Below are 21,799 nucleotides of genomic sequence, written 5' to 3' on the forward strand. Positions count from 1 at the left end.
GGGATGAGGTTTCATGAGGGTTTTAAAAATGTGTATAAAATGTTTAAATAAAAGGAATCGACATGTCCCAGCTCATGTGACAGTGTCACATGAGGGGATATGTCAGGAATTTTTTTTTCTGCCTTTGATGAACTTTAGAAGCTTGAGCTGATCTCCCCGAGGCAGCGCTTTGCCTCAGGGAGATCTGTGCACGTTTTTGTGTACATGCGTGTACATGCGTGTACATCCCGCCTCAGGGAATTCCTCTCCCCGCCCGCAGAGGGAGAGCACAGCGCTTCCGGGCAGACGTCACGCTGGGCGGACTTTAATTGGTAAAATGGCGGTGCGCCCCCAACCAGGGGTGCCAATTGGGAACCCGTCTGCTCGTGCCCACTCCCACACAACCCCCTCAAAGGGGGGAAAATGCAGCCCATAGAAAACTTCTAAGTTTTATTGCTGTTCATTGCCACAAATGATAGAAAGAATGGGAAAAAATCATTGAGTGCATTGAATTACTCATTTATATTTAAAGCAGCACAGGAAAGGATTTAGCCATCTTCTGAATATATTCTTATATTAAAGAAAATTAACTGATGCAGATTTCCATGATTATGCAGTAACGGCCTGTATATCAGTGGCAATGTTCCGACACTCACTGCTGATCTTGAAGAAAGCAGCCCAAAATAATCTGATATTCACCTTCCTGGGATGCATTTGTATCTGGTGCCAAGACAGGGGGGGGTCTCCAGGCATCCAAGAACAGCAATACCATCAAGCAAGGCAAACAACCAATCACATTGATGTATTCCCACAGACAACAGACCATGCCGTGAAATGCACTGATTATTCTTCACTTTTTATGCAACTTATGGAGAGAAAAATAAACAAGTAGAACATAGACAGGAATAAACTGGAAGTCCAAAAATCATAAACATTTTTAAAAATTTAAATATGTGGACCATTTTTAACATAATAGAAAAAATTGACTTTCCATAAACATAAAATTAGTTTTTCAGGGACAGCCAGGCTGTTCAGCAGTAATTATAAGCTTAGTATACCATTAAAACCCAGTTACACTTCATTCAATAAGGTGTAACTTTTTCAAGGGTTTTTTACAGTGACACTAATAGAATTGTAATTGGAAATTCAAGCACACGGACTGCACCATGGTTAGAAAACAAGTTTTGTTTATTCCACTGGCATCATAGCTGTATAAGCTCTCAAGGGAAAGTTAACTTCAAGAAGCAAACTATTTACAGAGAATATTCATGGCCAATGTTCCAGATCTCTGCCCTATTCGTGACCTCAGCTCCTCGATGTAGTGACTCACCAGTCTTGAACTGCTGCTCCAGCTCTTGGCTGCTGCCCTACTCTTCTCTCTTCCCATGAGGTCTCTCACATTCAGGGGTGCCACCAGTCAGCCTGCCTAGGCCGCCTATTTCTGTTCTTGGCTCTTAGCCGGCCTCAGGGGCTTCAAGCTGCTCTATTCATGGCATTGGCTTCTCATGCTCACAAGTCCTGAACTTGTCCTTGCTGCTTTCTTCCTCACTCATGGCATCTGGCTCTGCCCCTCAGCTTGTCAAAGTTACTGCTCCCTGCAGGCAGGGCCCACAGGGGCCGACCAGTTCCCCTTGGTGCTCTCCCCCACCCCTACCATCGCCACCTGCTGCCAGAGGCCCCATTACAGAATAACAGAGCATTTCCATGATTTCAATTTGATTGCATCCTGCAGGGACTCTAACAGCACACCCTATGGAGAGGTGTTCAATCACGTTTTTGGTTTGGTTTATTGAAAAATCATTATGGCGGCAAGTGCTAAATTGTGATGATGATACAAATAAAACTAGTAATTATAATTCTTGACATAGTTATTGACAATCATCAAAATAAGGTATAAAACAATAAAAGGATTGCACAATTATGATCATTTCAGCATACAAATAATTACAATACTTTGCAAAATGCAGGTCTCCTTAATTTACAAAATAGAAGTGAAGGCCTACTGCATTCTGCATTTTGTATTAAAGTCCATAGGTCATATGTTGTCAGCTTGAGCTCATTAAATTCTCAATTAGTTAGATAAGTGTTATAAAGTTGGGGATTGGGCTATCCTATACAGTAATTTTTTAATTTCTGTGTTTAGTTGTGCATGTGCGGACTCCAAAAGCTCCTGTCAGTTTCAGAGGTGTACTCTGACAGTTTCACAGTCATTACTACTGCAAAATCTGGGCCATTACAAAGTCACCAAAGAAAATTTCACACGAAATGAATCCGGTATGCCCAGCATAGCACTTGGTGGTGATTTATTCATACTTTACACCCCGCAACATGAATAAACTAGTGAAAGGGTGAGGGAAAGTGATACAGATTCACATAGACGGTGCTGTCAGGGTCTTGGCAAATAAATAGTTATGGACATAGCACAACAGTAAGCTTCAGGATGACGGGAAAAAGCTCTAGGGAGACAGAATTGCAGGATCCAGCACTTCAGTGTTTTTACAGCATGAGGATTATTAAGTTATTTTTAAACATGCGCTATAAAAAATTTGGTTTAAGTTGGAATGCGGGCTGCAGAGCCTCCTTGTGTATGTTTTTCTCTCCATTTTGGAGATGCTTTATAGTAAAAATACCAATTGCACTTGGTAAAATCTGTATCCAGTTGAATGAGACAATGATTACAGATTCAGTCTGTGCGCAGTTATGTATGGCCAAGGGGGTTTGGAGCTGGGTTTAATTTCACGATCAGCAGCGCTGTTGCAAAATGAAATCAGACTGCTAATGAACTCAGAAGGACTTATAAAACCAGACTACAGTGGAAGCTGTACCCTTGGTTCCACGGCAGAAGCTAGGGAGGCTTCTGTACAGTCACTTCTCCCACATTAAGCTCCATATTCTGCTCGAGGAGGGACAAATTTGAAGCATCTTCTAGTTTTTGTCCTTTCCCTCCCACATGTCGATTTTACAGTGCCCAACAATTAATAAGAGCAATGACATCAACTATATAGGTCGCAGCTCGAGCAGTGTGTGCAGTTTAGAAAGGGCATTAAAGATCCAGCAAGGTGACATCAGGGATTGGAAACTTGTTATGGAAAATGATTTAAGATACCAGGAGCATTGCCTCTGGAGCCTAGAAAAATAACAGGTGATTTAATGGAACAGAAACAGAAAGTGCTGGATAAACTCTGCAGGTCTGACTGCATCTGTGGAGAGAGAAACAAAGTTGACGTTTCGAGTCTATATGACCTTTCTTCAGAGTTAACTCTGTTTCTCTCTCCACAGATGTTGTCAGACCTGCTGAGTTTTTCCAGCACTTTCTGTTTTTGTTTCAGATTTCCAGCATCCACGGTATCTTGCTTTTATCTAGATAATTTAATGGATTTTAAAAAATTATGCAGAATTTTAATAGCGTGAATAAGGAACTACTATTTCCTTTGGTTGGGAGTAAGTGACAAAGGTCATCAACTTAAACTTGTCATTTGCAAGCAAGGATGCAGATAAGCAGAAAGTTGTTTGTATAGTTTTGTTGGACGATAGGAACAGGCTAGTCCAGTCCAGTTTCCAGTCAATGTTAACCCCCAGGATGTTGATAATGGAGCATTCAATGATGGTAATGCCATTGAATGTCATGGTTGGAATCTGTCTTGTTGGAGATGGTCATTGCCTGGCACTTGTGTGGCACAAATGCTACTTGCCCAAGCCTGGATGTTGTCCAGGCCTTGCTGCATTTGGAAATGGACTACTTCAGTAACTCAGGAGTTGCAAATGGTGCTGAACATTGTGCAATCATCAGTGAACATCCCCACTTCTGACCTTATGATGGAAGGAAGACCATTGATGAAGCGGCTGAAGATGGTTGGGCCTAGGACACTACCCTGAGGAACTCCTGCAGTGATGTCCTGGGACTGAGATGATTGACCTCCAGCAACCACAACCATCTTCCTTTATGCTAGGTATGACTCCAACCAGTGGAGAGTTTTCCCTCTAATTCTCATTGACTCCAGTTTTGCTAGGGCTCCTTGATGCCACACTCGGTCAAATGCTACCTTGATGTCAAGGGCAGTCACTCTCACCTCACCTCTGGAATTCAGCTCTTTTGTCCATGTTTGAACCAAAACTGTAATGAGGTCAGGAGCTGAGTGACCCTGGCGGAACCCAAACTGAGCATCAATGAGCAGGTTATTGCTAAGCAAGTGCTGCTTGATAGAACCGTTGATGACCCCTTTCATTAATTTACTGATGATGGAGAGTTAGACTGATGGGGTGGCAATTCACTGGGTTGGATTTGTGCTGCTTTTTGTGTACAGGATATACCTGGGCAATTTTCCACATTGCCAGGTAGATGTCAGTTTTGTAGCTGTACTGGAGTAGCTTGCCTAGGGGTGTAACAAGTTCTGGAGCACAAGTCTTCAGTATTATTGCCGAAATATTGTCAAGACCCATAGCCTTTGCAGTGTCCAGTGCCTTCAGCCAGACCTTGATATCACATGGAGTGAAACGAATTGGCTGAACACTGGCATCTGTGATGCTGGGGATCTCTGGAGCAGGCTGAGATGGATCATCCACATCGCACTTCTGGTTGAAGATTGTTGCAAATGCTTTGACTTTATCTTTTGCACTGATGCACTGGGCTCCCCCATCATTAAGAATGGGGATATTTGTGAAGCCTCCTCCTCCAGTGAGTTGTTTAATTGTCCATCATTATTCACGACTGGTGCGGCAGGACTCCATCTGATCCATTGGTTGTGGAATCGCTTGGCTCTGTCTGTCGCATACTGCTTATGCTGCTTTGCACGCGAGTAGTCCTGAGTTGTAGCTTCTCCAGGTTGACACCTCATTTTTAGGAATGCCTAGTGCTGCTCCTGGCATGCCCTCCTGCACTCTTCATTGAACCAGGGTTCATCTTCTGGCTTGGAGGTAATGGCAGATTGGGGATATGCCAGACCATAAGGTTTCAGATTGTGGTTGAGTAATTCGGCTGCTGCTGATGGCCCACAGCGCCTCATGGATGCCTAGTCTTGAGTTGCTAGATTTGTTTGAAATCTATCCCACTTAGCACAGAGGTGGTGCCACACAACACGATGGGGGGTATCTTCAATGTGAAGACAGGACTTGGCCTCCACAAGACCTATGCAGTGATTACTCCTACCGATACTGTCATGGACAGGTGCATCTGCTCAGGCAGATTGGTGAAGGATGAGGTCAAGTATGTTTTTCCCTAACAACCTGCCACAGACCCAGCATAGCAGCTATGTCCTTTAGGCCTCAACCAGCTCGGTCTGTAGTGGTGCTACCGAACCACTCTTGGTGATGGGCATTGAAGTCCCCCACCCAGGCTCGCTAGGCCATTTCAGAGGGCAGATACAAGTCAATCCATTGCCATGGGTCTGGACTCACATGTAAGGTGAGGTAAAGATGACAGATTTTCCTCCCTAAAGGACATTAGTGAACCAGATGGGTTTTTACGACAATCGACAATGATTCCATGGTCATCATTAGACTTTTAATTCCAGATTTTTTTATTGAATTCAGATTTGAACCTGGGTCCCCAGAGCATTACCCTGGGTCTCTGGATTACTGGTCCAGTGACAATAACATTACACCGCCACCTCCCCTGTCCATCCTAATTGCTTGCTGCACTTGCACGCTGGCTTTTAGTGACTTATGAACAAGGACATCTCAGTCCCTTTAGACACCCACACTTCCTAACCTCTCAACATTTAAGAAATATTCTTTGCTTTTTTTGCTAAAGTGAATAACTTTGCACTTATTCACATTATGTTCAATCTGCCGTGTTCGAGCCCATTCACTCAGCCTGTCCGCGTCCTCTTTACAAGTTACATTCCCACTCAGTTTGGTGTCATCAGCAAATTTGGAAATATTACAATTGGTCCCCACATTCAAATCATTTATATAGATTGTGAATTGCTGTGGACCTAGCACTGGTCCTTACTGTACCCACCAGTAACAGCCTGCCGCTGTGAGAATTTCTTTTTCATTCATGGGATGTGGGCTTCGCTGGCTGGGCCAGCGTTTATGGCCCATCTCTAGTTGCCCTTGAGAAGGTGGTGGTGAGCTGCCTTCTTGAATCGCTGCAGTCCACGTGGTGTAGGTACACCCACAGTGCTGTTAGGAAGTGACAGTGAAGGAACAGCTAAATATTTCCAAGTCAGGATGGTGACAGACTTGGAAGGGAACTTCCAGGTGGTGGTGTTCCCATCTATCTGCTGCCCTTATCCTTCTAGATAGTAGTGGTCATGGGTTTGGAAGATGCTGTCGAAAGAGCCTTGGTGAATTCCTGCAGTGTATCTTGTAGATCGTAAGCACTGTTATTACTGTGCATCGGTGGTGGAGGGAGTGAATGCTTGTGGAAGGAGTGCCAATCAAGCGGGCTGCTTTGTCCTGGACTGTGTCAAGCTTCTTGACTGTTGTGGGAGCCTTACTCATCCAGGCAAGTGGGGAGTATTCCATCACACTGCTAACTTGTGCCTTGTAGATGGTGGGTATGCTTTGGGGAGTCAGGAGGTGAGTTATTTGTCACACGACTCCCAGCCGAATGATCCGTTTATTCCTACTCTCTGCTTCCTGACTATTAACCCATTCTCAGTCTATACTCGTATATTTCCCCCAATTCCATGCACTCTAATTTTATTTACTAACCTCCTGTGTAGGACCTTATCAAAAGCCTTTTGAAACTCCAAATATCCAACATCCTCTGGTTCTCCTATCTATGTTACAAGTAACATCCTCAAAAAACTCCAACAAGTTTGTCAAACTTGATTTTTCATTCATACATCCATGTTGACTCAATTGTACCATCTTTTTCCAAATGTCCAGTTATCACATCCTTTATAATAGATTTTTTTGTTTCCCACGGGCAGTTGTTGAGGGCTCCATTGCAACTTATAAGGGAAAATTTGATGAATATTTGATGAAGCAGCACAAGATACAGTGTGATAGGAAATGAGAAAGCAGCGGGATTACTCTAGCCAAGATCCAGCTAGGTACACACTGGGCTGAATGGTCTGCATGTAAACTTGTACAGATTCTAACTTTTTCTTGAAAAGTGCCATGGAATCTTATTAAGTAAACAGGGTTTTGGTTTACTGTCTCATTGGAACGATGGTAAATAAACTGAACCTTAGTTCACCCTTGAAGATTGCAGTGCTGTTTGCTGCACCAACATTAAGCTGTTGGAAGGTCACAAGTTGTTTATTCTAATCATGTAATAAAACAGAATACAACAGCATTTATCAACAGTAAATGATTTTTAATGGACTACTTAACTGAAATGTTTTTGATAGAACAGTTAACTTCTGGATATTCTATTTATAGCTTCCCAAGTATATAAACACTGTAAGAACTGCCTTGGCCGAATGAGGTTTTACAGATTCTTTTCAGCCAATTGAATTTGTCATGCTTGGGGCTGAATGTGTTATTGTGTCCAAATTGTCAAAATCTCCCAATTATAGATTTTTCAGCTGACTTATAATTATCCTATTATTATCCATATAAGACATTGAAATCGAATAACATTGGCTTCCATGTACACCAGTTAATTTTAATGTGCATTAATGGATGTATGTTTTGATAAAGTTATATCATAGATTCGATTGGTGCAGCCAAATCGGAACTTACCTGGTCCTCTTTGATCTTTACCTGGTCATTACCCAGATTATCCCACAATCAGTTTATTGTGCTTAAACGCTTAGGCTATTAACTATTTTGTTTCAGTCTGGGTCTATTCATTTTTCACAAATTTGTTATCACCACCGTCACAATACTCCAAAAACTGACAAACCAAAAAAGCAGCCGTACAGCAGAGAAATGTGCAACATTTAAAATAACGACCAATGGCCAACAGTTACAGCTGCAAAACTGTACTCTTAAGAATACAAGAAACACCAGTGATTCAGGGGAAACTAGTTCAAACTCAGCAATGTGTGCACCCAAGTACTGAAGGTGGTCTCCTTGGAACAACAACTTGCATTTATAAACCAGCTTTAACATACGAAAATGTCCCAAGGCACTTTGCAGGAGCACTATCAAAGATAATTTTAAAAAGAGGTTGAAATGAGGGATTTGAGAATGGGGGACCTAGATGGCTGTAGGGATGGATGCCAATGGTAGAGCAAAGTGGGTTGTGGGGCCAGGGTGGGGGAGGTAAAAACACCCATGGCCAGAGGAACAGGACGTTTGTGTTGCAGGGGCAGGAGAAGGTTATAGGGAATGAAGAGTGCAGACAATGGACATGATACCACCATTGGCAAAAGACAAGATTAGAAAATGGAGGAGGTCTGTCAGCTACTCCTGAGTTTCAGTGCAGTCTAATGCTAAACATTTTGTAATCTTCACAGGGCTGGACTCTTATTCCCTCAATTCCTCATATTTAAGTTTCTTACCCGCACGTTTAAATCCCTTCACACCCTGGATTTCAGGAGTGGTGAAGAAACACCTTACACATAAAGGGTGGTAGGAACTTGATACGCTTCTCTGAAAAAACTGTTGATTCTGGTCAACTGTTAATTTTAAATCCGAGATTGATAGACTTCTGTTGATCTAAGGTATCAAGGGTTATGGGGCAACCGTGATCTCATTGATGACAGAATAAGCTCAAGGCATTAAATGGCCTAATCCTGTTCCCATGTTCCTTCTATAGGGTGTCTGTACTGTGGGACATTTGATTCCATAGCAGCTGCAGATCCTCAACATAAAAATTTGTGGCCAATTTTTGACACCCTTTTCTCACTATTCTGGTTTCTGTCAGCCAGTGCGGAATTACTGAAGTAGGGCCAATTATACTGGCTGCTCACATAAGCACCTGCAAGTTTGTAAGACAGCACTGTAACATACACAATAGAGATTTATAAAATACTCGAATATAAAAACATTTAGGGAACATTTGATGATCTTGGGCATGGGGCCAAAGAGGGTTTTGAGCTACACAATCGGACATCCTCACTAACACGAAACAAACCCTTCTAGGTGGTCTCAACTGGAAGTGCTCCAATGGATCCAATTAAGGAGCCTGTACTAGGCACACTAAGTAATAGCGAAAAACAACTCCTAAGAGTACAATATAATAAGGAATCTGAGAGGGAGTGCTTGCTGTAGCTCGATACAGAATCAAGTGAAGATGCAGGCAGCTCTGGTGGCATGAATTCTCCCTGTGCTCCCAGCCGAGCTTTTAAGGATCTACATTGATAACTATTAGCACTAAATACTTGTTATCTAACTCAAACTATCTTGATGTACCCATAATGTGCTGTATATAAACATTTTCATTGCTTTACGACTTTGCGCTACAGTTCACTCAATGGTCTAGCGGGTAAATGTTTTTGTCTAGTGCTGTGCTCAGCTATGCAGACTGAATATCCCACACCCTTGGTCTGTCCTGATTTGCCTGATCCAAACTGGAATGGGAACAGACACTGCAATTAGAGTCTGTGCCCCTTAGGGATGGAGTGAAACCATCTGCCAGGATTCCCATTGCTAGTGGTTATCCAGTGCTGCCCCTTCTTGGAAAAGTGCATATATGTATGCAGCTTTGGTCTCCTTACCTAAAGAAGGGCATACTTGCCCTAGAGGGAGTGCAACGAGGGTTCACAATGTTGGTTCCTGGGATGAGGGGATTGTTCTATAAGGGCAGATTAAGTAGACTAGGTTTATAATCAGTGGAATTTATAAGGATGAGAGGCAAACTAATTGAAACAGAGGGAATTAAGGGATATTGGCATAGTGCAGGAAACTGGATTTGAGGTCAGCCATGGTTGTATTAAATGGAAGAGCTGGCTTGAAAAGCCAAATGGCCTCCAGCTCCCATTTCTTACGCTGCTATGCAAGCAAATGATGGAGCAGCTGCTGTTGACTTTGACTCGGGTTGCCAACCCTCCAGGATTGACCTGGAGCCTCTAGGAATTGAAGATCAATCTCCAGGACACTGCAATGTGCAACCCTGGAGAAAAATCATAGCGGCATTAAAAAATATAGATTTTTAAAAAAATTTCTTTGAACATTTCTCCTAACCAGACATAAAAAGTATTGAAAATAGGGGGTGGGGGGGGGGAGACTGGCTGACATTCAAGCTTCATCAATACAAGCATTTATGTAATGAGTCTTTTTGCTTTCCAATTGGGTAGGAAAACACTGTGTCACATGGATGGATGCGTTGACTGGAGCGTAGGGAAAAGTCATATGAAGAAACCTCCGAGAATACATTCAATCACAGTTGACGACCTTAATAGTGGGGTGAAATCCAAGCTCCCTGTGGAAGTATCAGCCAATATTTCTGAGAAGCATATGTAAGTACATGTCAGGTTTGGGGCGAGTCAGGGATTGTTATGCCTCCTGCAGTCAAACAGTCTACAGACTACCCACTGCTTAGGCTTATGCATAATGGATGCCTGCATGGTGAAACTTTCAGGAGAGGAGAAAACTGCAGAAAAAATGCAGCCATCACAGTAACCAGTGTCAGAAAACAGCAAAGAGTGACAGCTCCCCCCTTGCTTTCAAGTAACAACAGAGAGGTAATATTTGCATGTTAAATTCGCAGGGAATTGCAGGAAAGGAAGAACAAAAACACAACTATTTTTCAGAGTTAGCAGTTAAAAACATAAATGCTTCAACTCTCGTGATTTTGCATCAAAAACTTCCCAGAACCACCAGCAGATGAAAAGCAGTGCTTGGCCCTACATGAAAATAGTACAGATTGTACCAACTCCCCCTTAAACTACCAGGAAACCCTGTGCAGAAGTGAACAGACTTTCTCATGAATGATGGCACAGGCTAGGGAAGTGACTCACACGTACCATTTTTTTTTCTTCAGAGGAGTTCAGTGGAACAAAGCAGTGTGCCAAATTTTTTTGAGGTTTAGTCGAGTTGAATAAAAAAAATGAGAGATCAATAGGTTTACACACATTTGGCCTGAAACATGTCCTTCAATCTAAACAAAGCTGAAATCTCACCCAATTTTCACAGAACCTTACTACACTGTCCCAGTGCCGTTTTAAAAATGAGTGGACGTTTTGCAGCAAAGATGGAATGTCACATATAATAATTCCAGTGTTATTTCAAAGGCTTGTAAAGGGCTATGACTAAAGCTGTTAGCTGTTAACAGTGAGCCCTGAACTAATCAAAGAAACAGCTGGGCTCCCAAATCTATCACTTTATTAATCATTTAGACAGCTTGAATCCTTAATGCATTATTCCTTTGAGCAGCTCGTGTTCAGTCATTTGAATGCTTATGGTTTTTTCTTATATAGATCGTGTAAGGGGAACTTAAGCAGTTCTGCTCTTCAGATTAGTTTCCTCCGCATCAGGCAGTCTCTTCAGAGAACGGGCTTCAAGTCGGAACGTCACAGCCAATCACCCAGCAGCCCAGTCTCTGTGGTGTGTTAAAAAAAAGGAGAGATGATGAGGCAGAGCTGGGAGGCAGAAAGCCCAGAGCTGACTCACTTTAGGATTGGTCTGCTTCTAACTTACAGCAGTGGTTCTGTCTGCTGTGTTGTCTGCATGCAGCAGGCACTGAGCTGAAGAGTTCACTTCAAGCAGCCAGCTGACAGTCACAAAGGAGAAGCTTTAGAACAAAAAAATGGATTTGGAGTCTGGGGAACTGAGTGAGGGAGATCTCTCCTCAGGTAGGAATGTTGTTTTTTTTGCCTTGGAAAAGGACTTTGGGTCATTTTCATGAAACTGCTGAAACCTAATTAGGTGGAAGTGACCTTATGGTGCCCTGTGCAGTACCTGTTGCATGGTTATTAATGAGACCACAACATTGGCTCATTTAAATAAACAGTCTTTCTGTTCTTAATTAAAGTCTATATCGCTCCTGTTTCTAACGTAACAGAAAAATATACTGAAAAATGCACGAGAGGAAGCTTTCAGCATGAAACTCCACTTCCTGTGTAGTCTGATATTTGTGTTTTTTTCATTTCTCAACTTGTGATTAACATTTTACACTGTTCCCAGCAAGTGTCTTTCAGCCAAGCCAAATATAGTCTGCACAAATTCATCGTAAGAAGAAATATGTGTTAGGGGACTTTTAACAAAAAAAGTTATATCCATTCTTCCAATGAATTTCTCTGATTGGAAGAATTCCAATTTCTCCAGTAGCTGAAAAGGAAATCTTATTTCTTTTTCGCTGCTATTGAATTCCCTAAACCAAAGGATAAAAGGCAAAAATGATTTAACATCTGCATTAAGCTGTTCTTTGTAGCAAAGGCCAACCATGGCCTAATAATGTTTTCCAATTCTTCAAAGGCGTTCTCAACTCACAAAACAGCTTTAGAATAAAACACTTGTATTGTCAAGCAGGTCTATCTGCTCATTGCTGAACATCAGTAAGGAAGTGACGGCTGCAGTTTCTAGAGGGTTGTGTGGGGTTATCAATGGTATTGGGCAGGGGAAATATCCAGGAAACACAGACTACTAATGATCAATTAGTGTTTTTAGGAACAAGCAAATGTTGGGATCTGCTCCACTCCGTGTTAATGCCCATCTGAAATTGTGCTGATTCCTTTGGCAGGATTTCCTGCCTTGCTAATGAGTAATTGTGTTCAGCGATTAACGCCTGCTGTACCAGGCTGTTGCGAAGCAAGTTAACAACGTCATCCATTTGCACTGTGATCTTTTCTCTGATTCATGGTCAAAATTGTTCATGTAAAGTGCTGTTATTTATGCAATCTTGGTTCACAGCAAATAGAACTAACATTCACGGTGCCAGATTTATATCAGCTGGAAGTCAGTGACAGAGCACTAACTGGTGTGAACTGGCCGTGGTGAGTCAAATGTCACTTCCTGTCACACAATATTGGAATGGCAATCCAACTCAAGCCTATGGTCTCAAACTGCTGCCAAGGGAGGAAAATCTTGGCACATGTACTTGCCTCCCTCTCTTTACTTTTTGATTGCCCAGTGGTCTGCTGGTCAATCTCGACATTTGCTGCTTTATAGGGAGACTCATTTGGTAAATTGAATATATATTCAGGGGGCCTCTTCCCTTCAATAACTAAAGCAGTTTGTTTAATCTGTCAGATTCAGGCGCTCGCATTATCCTTGACCTATGATGCTGTCCATTCCCTGAACTTTGAAGCATTTATACTGTAGAGTACAGACTTGCCTGTGACATGTCTGCACTCCTGCAATATAAAGTTCCTGACTGATATACTGATCTGGATATGTGGCAATGCCTTCAGCTGCCATGGTCATTAGCTCTGGAATTCCCTTTACTAAGTCACTCTTTGAAACCTACCTCTTTGACCAAGCTTTTGGCTTTGTGTCCTCATATCTCTTTATGTAAAGGTGCTATCTAAATGCAAGTTATTATTGACATGAGTTGCTGCAAATGCTACAAAAGCAATTTCAACATAAGTAATTCACGTCAGCTTGGTGTGAAAGGGCTGCACTATTCATATTATAGCACTTAGAAGAAGCGCTGCAATATGAAATGTGAAACAGCACCTTGTAAAAATGGCTTCTTTCCCTATTTCGAGGAGGCAAGGGAAGGTTAAACCTCCACTCCTGGCATCACTAGATGTCAGCGTTACGTCAGCTGCAGCAGTTCCTTCCCCACCTCAATAAAGAATGAAAGATAGATATTTCATTTATATAGCACTTTTTAAAACCTTAGGATGGCCCAAAGCATTTTCCAGCCAGTGTAAAGTAGGCAATGTGGTAGCCAACTTGTGCACAGCAAGCTTCCACAAACAGCATTGGGGTAGTGACTAGATAATCTGTTTTAGTGATGTTGGCCAGAATACTGGGGAGAATACTCTGCTTTTCTTCAAAATAACACCATGAGATCTTACTTGAGCAGAAAGACAGGGACTAAGTTTAATGTCTCCCTGAAAGACGGCACCTTCAACTCTACCAGTGCTGCAATGGATTGTCAGCATAATTTTATGCTCAGGTCTCTGGAGCATTATGTGACCTTCTGACTCGGAGGCAAGGATGCTATCTATTGAACACAACTTCTGAACAGATGCACAAGAACAGTGTTTGCCTAATTCTCAATGATGCAATGGGGTGTGAATAGGATGAATTTAGAAATACCAGCACCTCTATCAACAGAGGTTCCACAATATGAAAAGACAGTGAGACTTCCCTCCAGCCACTAATCTAACTGGAAATAAAACTATTGTGACCATAAAACAGAGAAATGCAGGGATAAGAAGGGATCAATTCATGCAAGCAATCAGACCACCATACAGATGCTTTCTGCAGGCTCCAATGTGTTTTACTGCATCACATCACAAGTAATTTATTACCCAGATCCCAGCTACATTCTATGGTATTTAAGATTTGTGGAAATGTTAACCAAAAAATAAATTCCAGCTGTGAAGCATGATGCCCATAAACCACATGCTTTATCTCTTTCAGTTTCCTGGAGAATTTCTTGTTCATAAATAAACTATTCTTGTTTCAGCGGAAACATCTGGAGTCATTGGTTGTAACTGAATTGTGTTTAAGTAACCTTAGTGCAATGTAAATATTTTGTACATCATTAATTTATTTTTAAAGGGGCTCTGACTACATGAAAAATGTGTCACTGGGCGTTTTCTTTAGTTGGGGAGGGGGAGATCCTTGTATCATTTTCATTACAGCAAGAACACAAGCAAGTGAAGCAATGATCAAGTTCACACCCGACCAAAAAATTGTGACAATAGTTTTCACATTCAAATGTAATCAATGCATTCAAAAAACAATCAGCAATCACTTGACATCAAACTTGGAATGAGTTTTTCATGCAGTCAGCAGCTTTTTGCCATCTTTGATATCAAATGTCATCAAAGGCAGAAGGCGCTCAATGGTATCAAAATTAAGCACTCAAAGACATCATGTGCACTCAAAGGTGTCAAATGTGATCAGCAACCTGCACTGAAAAACACAAGGAAATTAATTACTTAAATAACATCTGAATTTATTAATATTTTGCATTTAGTCCAAAAAATCTTTCCACTGTACATGCTTGAGAGCACCACCAGATCTCCATCAGTTCTTAATTCATTTTATGAATTCATTAATTGCTGTCCTGGGAAGAAAACATGCCGGAAGCAGGATAATCGGTGTGAATCTCGGTGTTCCTAATGCCTGCCTCTTCCATCATCCCCCATACTCCCACCCCACCCGACATCCTCTCAGCATTCCCTGGTGGTTTCCTTCAACCACAGCCCCTCCCACCCCGATCTCTTTCCTGCGACCCAACACCCCCACCCTTGATGACTCTCTCCCCTCCTGCCCCCAGTCTCGGTCCTACACCCCTCCCCAGTCTTGGGGCCTCCACACCTCCCCCACTCCCAGTCTCGGGGCCTCACCCCACCATCACCCTCTCCACTCCCCTCCTCTCATCTTGGAGGCCCCCCCACACCCTCCTCCAAATCTTGGGTCCTCTCCGCCCACTGCTGACCTATGAGCCCGGACCATTGCCCAGGCCTCGGACCTCTGGACACCAGTCCCCCAAATACAAATGAGGAAGGTCATGCAACCCATTAATCTAGATGAATCTCATGCCCTCCCATTACAGTATCTAATCTTAACTAACGCTGAGCTTTTCAATGTGATTTCTGTCATTGTAATGAGTGTTTGCCAGCTTGGCTCTCTTAGCAGCTGCCTTGTCTCTAGGTTAAGGTGTTGAATCCCACAGCAGGACTTGTGAATCCAGACCAACATCCAGGGTGAGCTAAGTTGCCAGCAGTGCTGTGTTTGGGTGGATGTTGGACTCCAGTTCTGTTTGAATTATGCATAAAAGCTGCCTTTATATTTCACCCTAGCAGCATGAGGATAAATTTGCCAATGAAAGTGGTCTTCCTTTCTGTAAATCTGGCATACTTACGTTGCTGTTGATGTCAGCTCTGTGTCACTCATCTGCCACTGGCACTAGAATGTCCCTAGGTGCAATATCAAAACAGCTAAAGATCCCAATTTGAAGAAGCTCTTCCACACGTTTCAATTACCAAACAGCAACCTCATTCGCTTACTGAGCTGTTCTGTGTCCATCCAGGCGAACAGTGAGGGGGAGTGCAATTCCGGCTCCATATAAAAGCTGCATTTTAATGGAACACTCAGACACAAATGCATTTTGCAACATTACAACATAAAGTCAACAAGAGGATATAAATGATGGCTCTGAACACACATCAGAAGGTGATAAATTAGACATAGACAATGACATACTGATCAGCAACACAGTGCTAGTGCGTGACCAAGGATCCAGGATCAAAAAAAGACTTCTGTGTACTGATCCAAGATTATTTTCTTTTTGAGTGGATGGTTACTTTGGCAAGGTCAGTGTGTGTGATTAATATGTAAGATTTGGTGTTCTTAATCCCGAGTTGGAGTGCCTCTTGTGTGAGTTTAACACAGCCTCAATGAGTCCCTAAATCTCCTGAAACGCTGTCTGCAGAAAGTAGACAGGTACCTCCCAAGTATTTCATACCTGAACACAACATTTCTTATTTTTCACCATCTTCATTGTCATTGCAAAGTTATTGGGAAGAAAGAGTAAGAAGCATTGATCAGAATTAGGACTGCATGTGCTGTTAAACATGAATTTTTTTCCCTAATTTATTCCAGGCTCCCTCTGCTGGTACATTTGTGCATGGTAGCCTTAAGCAGACAAAATGCACAATGCAATTTTCAATACACTACAATTACCCTATCTAGTTACAGGCAGGAGATCAAGTTCACAATTGCTCTTAGGCTACTAAATAAAAGTGTTTCTGCCTGAAAGCAGAACACTCCCACGGTATCATAGCTTACTTCAAAAGTCAGTGCCACCATGCATGCACAGGTACATCCAGCAACAACTTATACTGTGCCTCTAATGTAATCAAATGGCCCAAGGCACTTCACAAAACAAATTTTAACACTGAGCCACATAAGGAGATATTAGGGTAGATTATCAAAAACTTGATCAACGACGTAGTTTTTAAAGAATGTCTTAAAAGAAGAAAGGCCAGAAAGTTCTGGAACTCCATTCATAAACCACTCAGCCTCTCAATCTCTTCCTCAATAAAACCTACCTTGTTGATCAAGCTTTTGGTCATCTGCACAAAAATGCCAAATTTCTCTATTACGAAAAATAAGTTCCACATATTTTTAAAATAAACAAACTTCAGTTAAATTAATTATGATATTTAAGCATCTATCATAACATAATTGCAATCATTTATTTTTGTTATCTGAAAATTTAGATTAAAAGTGTTGAATAAAGTGCTTTTAACTTCCTGGTTTTCTGTTTGTGAGAATGATTCAGTTTGATTGGCTGCTTACCCTGCATCACGGATGCTGGATGCCTGGACATCACCTTGGCTTGGCACCAGATTTAAATTATCATTGGGGAAGGGGAAATCAACACTATGGAGATCTCTAGATCTTTATGAGCAGCATTCTTCAAGATCCGCAGAGAGCATTGTGGCTTTGTCACTGACCACAAAATCCAGGCCATTATAGTTAGGCAGTAATTTCCCTCCAAACTCCACGCAAACATTGGCCGCACGCCAGTCCATCAAGTGCCACACAACTTGGGAGAGGCAGTGAGGTGGAAGCGGGAAGTGACAAGCATGATACAAGTTATTAAGAGTTGGCAAGTTACGAAGAACTATTCAGAGGATTTTTGGACCAGTTAGGTTCAAGGCAGCCAATAGGAACACATTAGGTGTGCTAAACAAGGGATAGCTGTACTTCACTGACTGTAAAGCACAGAGGGATGTCCTGTGGTGGTGAAAGGCACTATATAAATGTAAGCTCTTTCTCTTATATAGACTGAGTTTCTGGAAGTGCTCATATCTTCAAAACACTGCAATTGTCTCCTGGTGAGCTAATCAGTAAATTTGAATTCAATTATGTTCAAATGTGTTCCGGCTGGCTATAGTGAGACTTTGCTGGTTTAGGTAGGCCTATGGTTATTACAGCACGTCCTTTTAACAGCCATGTCTAAACAAAGGCAAATAGGTTTTTTGTTTCTACTGGTGGTACATATCCACACAATACAGGTAGAGTGCCCCAAATCCGGCAACCTTAGTACCAAGTCCCATGCCAGGTTTCAGAACTTGCCAGTTTTTGGAAAATCCGAATGTCTTAATTCAGTGAATAGGGGATGCAGGAAAACTGAGTGGTATGATTGCAAAGTGCTTTAGGTTAATGGCCATGTTGCTGCTGATATTATTCGCATCTTTTTAACCTGCACAGAGTTATCCTTTTTATTGGTCATTGGGGTTGGGTTGGGCACTCCTATGTGGCTCGGGTCAGGCAGATCAGTCCGAGCTGGTTCGAGTGGGGTTAAAGTTCACTGGAGCATGGGGAAGCATCAGGCGTGCAAAGCCAATTGGTACTCAGAAACTCCCCGAACTTTTCCAAGCTGGGTCAGGTGGGGTCAAGGTTCTGCTGGAGTGTGGGGAAAAAATGCCCCATTTTCAGACACTGCCGGCTTTCGGGTAACTGGATTTCAGGTACTCTGCCTGTACCTTGATATTTGGTGTACATAACAAAATTTGTTCCATGCGTGGAGAGAAAAAATTAGAGGGAACGTTGGTTAGGCAACTTGTTAATATCTTATTTTGTTCCTCCATTGTACATCACAGAATATCTCTCCTTATGCACTAATGAGTCATTCCATTTCCAATAATAATTATCTTTATTGTCTGTTGAAGCAAGATTGCCAAATTCAGGCTCTTGTGGCCTGGTGCCTACCAGGAACTTGACTGATATTTCCCGATCTGTTTTAATGTTAGAACTTTACAACTGTCAAAGAGAAGAGGCTTTCATCTCTGCAATTTGCTTAAGAATAAAATAATAGACATGAAAGAATGGTGTGCAAGTTCATTGTGTCACCTTGTTATTCCTGGCTATTATTTAAGTACCACATAATAGCATAAGTAAGTACATTCTGTCTAGACATAGTAACATAGGCATAATTTTCAGGTGTGGAGTGGATAACTGTACCATCTACCCTAATCATCCTACGTCTCAAAAGATTACCTCAATGTATTTCTAAATCTAATAATTTTGAATCTCATTTCCTGACAGGAATTTGTCGACTCCTTTATCATGGGTTTTTTTTTGGTTCCAACATTTCTTTGTTGATAGTGTCACATGCCCATCGGCCTTTAATTGAAAATGAATTACCTGAAAATCGCATTTTCTCTTGCTGTCCTTAATTTGAAATTACAGTCATTTCTTAATGGTTCAATGTCTCATTATACTCCTTGCTTGCTTCTGACATATTTGAAGTTGTTGATGTTCTACTTCATGGGTTGAAGGAATATTATTCTTGCTTTTTTTTTTAAGTACCTTACCAACTTGTTCACACTTCGCAGTCCATTTTTATAGGACTCCATGTCCTGATCCTTTCCTGAGTATTTAAAAAACTGCCCTACTTAACCTATTTACTGGGATATAGGTAACACCTCAGTTGAGGTGAAGACTGTCCCATGTGTTTGGACTTCCTTTGTCCCAGAAATAATCACAGTGTCCCAGGAAGGTGAAACCATTTATCATACACCATTTCTCAAGCTCTGACCTACTTTCCTCCCTGTAATGTTCCAGAACTTGGCATGCAAAGTAATGCTGAAAGGAGGCCTCCTCGTTCATCTCTCACCTGAAATTGTCCTTGAAGCACTTTGATCTCCCTCCTCCCTATGAGCGGAATTTTTCCGAGTCCGCTGGTGGTGGGCGCGGAAAATGTGGTGGGACCCACTTCACAACGACATGAAGGGAGGTCGCCACCTTCTACTCAACCCACCAATGGTGGACTGCCCTTCCTGCCATTGGTCGGCGGGGAACTAATTGTAATACATTAGCATATAATTAAGGCTCTTGGAACCCTACCATATTGTCTGTCTACATCGGCGGGAAAGCACACTGACGTGTTTCACAACAGCACACAGGTGACGTGCTCTTGGGGGCCTTTACTTTGGGGGAACTGAGATGAGTGAGCAGCAGCATTCTCCACAACTCGCCTGTTGTTTACAGGCCTCAGGGGAGCCGGGGGGGTGGTGGACTGATGCCTGGACCCGCAGGCGACATCTGAGGTGTGGGGGCTGTCTGGGGGCAAGTGCTGGCCAGACTCGGAGGCGACAGCTGAGGTGTGGGGGCTGTCTGGGGGCAAGTGCTGGCCAGACTCGGAGGTGACTGCTGAGGGAGGTGGGGTCAAGTGCTGCTCTGGTGCTGCATCCTAAGCACAGGTGGGGAAGCAGGGTAAGTGGAATGGCCACACATTAGGGACACCTGTATAAACTGGCCCTGCCTCTGCAACTAAGACAGATCAGGCACAGCCACAGTGATATGATTGGGGTCAGGCTCCTAGCCTGCCCACCCAGGCAAGCAACAGAGGCACCAAAGGGCCACCAAGTGCTCCATACCTTACCTAGCACCTGGCCCCACCCCCCCAGCCCTCCCCTCCCAGCACCTCCCCTCCCAGCACCTCCCCTCCCAGCACCTCCCCTCCCAGCACCTCCCCTCCCAGCACCTCCCCTCCCAGCACCTCCCCTCCCAGCACCTCCCCAGCTCCCTGGCACAGACTTTGAATCTGCCACCACTTTATTGGACCATGGAGCAGTTGGACTGCACACGTTGTACAATCTCTTCGCCAATGCTGGCCGTGTAGCAGTCACTGCTGGAGGCACTCGCAGCCCCTTGCAATCTCAGCATCACTGGTTTGGACCAGTGACCCCATGTTGCAGGCTGACAAGGCAGACATGCAGCCCACTCACCTCTGGCCATCCGAGGGGTGCTCTCCGGGAAGCATTGAGGGGCGGTCATACTGGGCCAGGAAAGGTGCTAAGTACAGCCAGGATAACCACATCTCCCCCTCTCTCTCTTTCATGCTGCAAGACCACATCAGGATCATGGATCCTGGTGACCTAGCTGTGTGCCTGATGGTCCACAGAGACCATAGAAGACGGAGGAGAGAGCGACTGAGGCTCCTGGCTGCGCAAAGGCAGGAGCAGCAACCTCATGAAGAAGGGGCAGCAGGGGCTCCCACACACACTGCCCAGGAGCGACAGTGAGCCCTGGCTGATCAGTGCCTAGCGACACTCAGGGTCTATAGACGCCACCTGTTGTTCCTGCAGATGACTGAGAACCAGTGTCGCCAACAACTGCGCATGTCTAGAGACCCGGTGTCTCACATCTGCCACTTACTGCAGGACTTGGCGCCAAGGGGACATGGAGGGTATCCACTGCCAGTGGCCTTTAAAGTGACTGCAGTGCTCAATTTCTATACCAGTGGTTCCTCTCAGGGCTTCACAGGCGACCTCTGTGGGATTTCACAATCCACCACCCACAAGTATATCCATGAGGTCACGGATGCATCTTCTCCATGGCAACAACTTTGTGCATTTAACCCGGGACCAGGACAGCCAGGATACAAGGGCCATTGGATTCGTCCTGATCTCAGGATTCCCACAGGTGCAGGGTGCAATTGACTGCTCTCATGTGGCGCTCAGGTCTCCATCGCTACACTTAGTGGACTTAATCAACCGGAAAGGCTTCCACTCACTGAACGTGCAGCTGGTAAGCGACCATCAGAAACACATCCTGCAGGTATGCGCACGGTTTCCAGAGAGTGTGCACAACGCTTACTCCGAGTCGTTCGCAGATCCCTGGAGTCTTCCAGGGTCCACAGAAGCTGCAGGGTTGGCTCCTTGAGGACAAGGGCTTCTCACAGAGGCCGTGTCTGATGACACCCGTGCAGCAGCCTCAGGCTGCAGCAAAGCGACGGGATAATGAGGCTCGTGCAGCAGCTCCCAACTTGGTGGAGCAGACCATGGGGATGCTGAAGGTACAGTTCCGGTGCCTGGACCAGTCTGGTAGAGCCCTGCAATAC

At 43.5% G+C, this 21,799-nt stretch overlaps 1 protein-coding gene across 1 annotated transcript in view; it reads left to right on the forward strand.

Moving 5' to 3' along the window:
* Positions 1 to 11,400: 11,400 nt before the first annotated feature.
* The window catches only part of tnfaip8l3 (tumor necrosis factor, alpha-induced protein 8-like 3), a 62,038-nt gene continuing 51,639 nt past the window's right edge, over positions 11,401 to 21,799 (forward strand). Inside the window, exon 1 of the mRNA XM_041175097.1 lies at positions 11,401 to 11,612. Coding sequence (XP_041031031.1) covers positions 11,567 to 11,612 — 46 coding nt within the window. The 5' untranslated portion in view covers positions 11,401 to 11,566. The remainder of the gene's footprint in view (positions 11,613 to 21,799) is intronic.

This window comes from Carcharodon carcharias, chromosome 26 (genome assembly GCF_017639515.1).
Source record: "Carcharodon carcharias isolate sCarCar2 chromosome 26, sCarCar2.pri, whole genome shotgun sequence".
Taxonomy (NCBI): Eukaryota; Metazoa; Chordata; class Chondrichthyes; order Lamniformes; family Lamnidae; genus Carcharodon; species Carcharodon carcharias.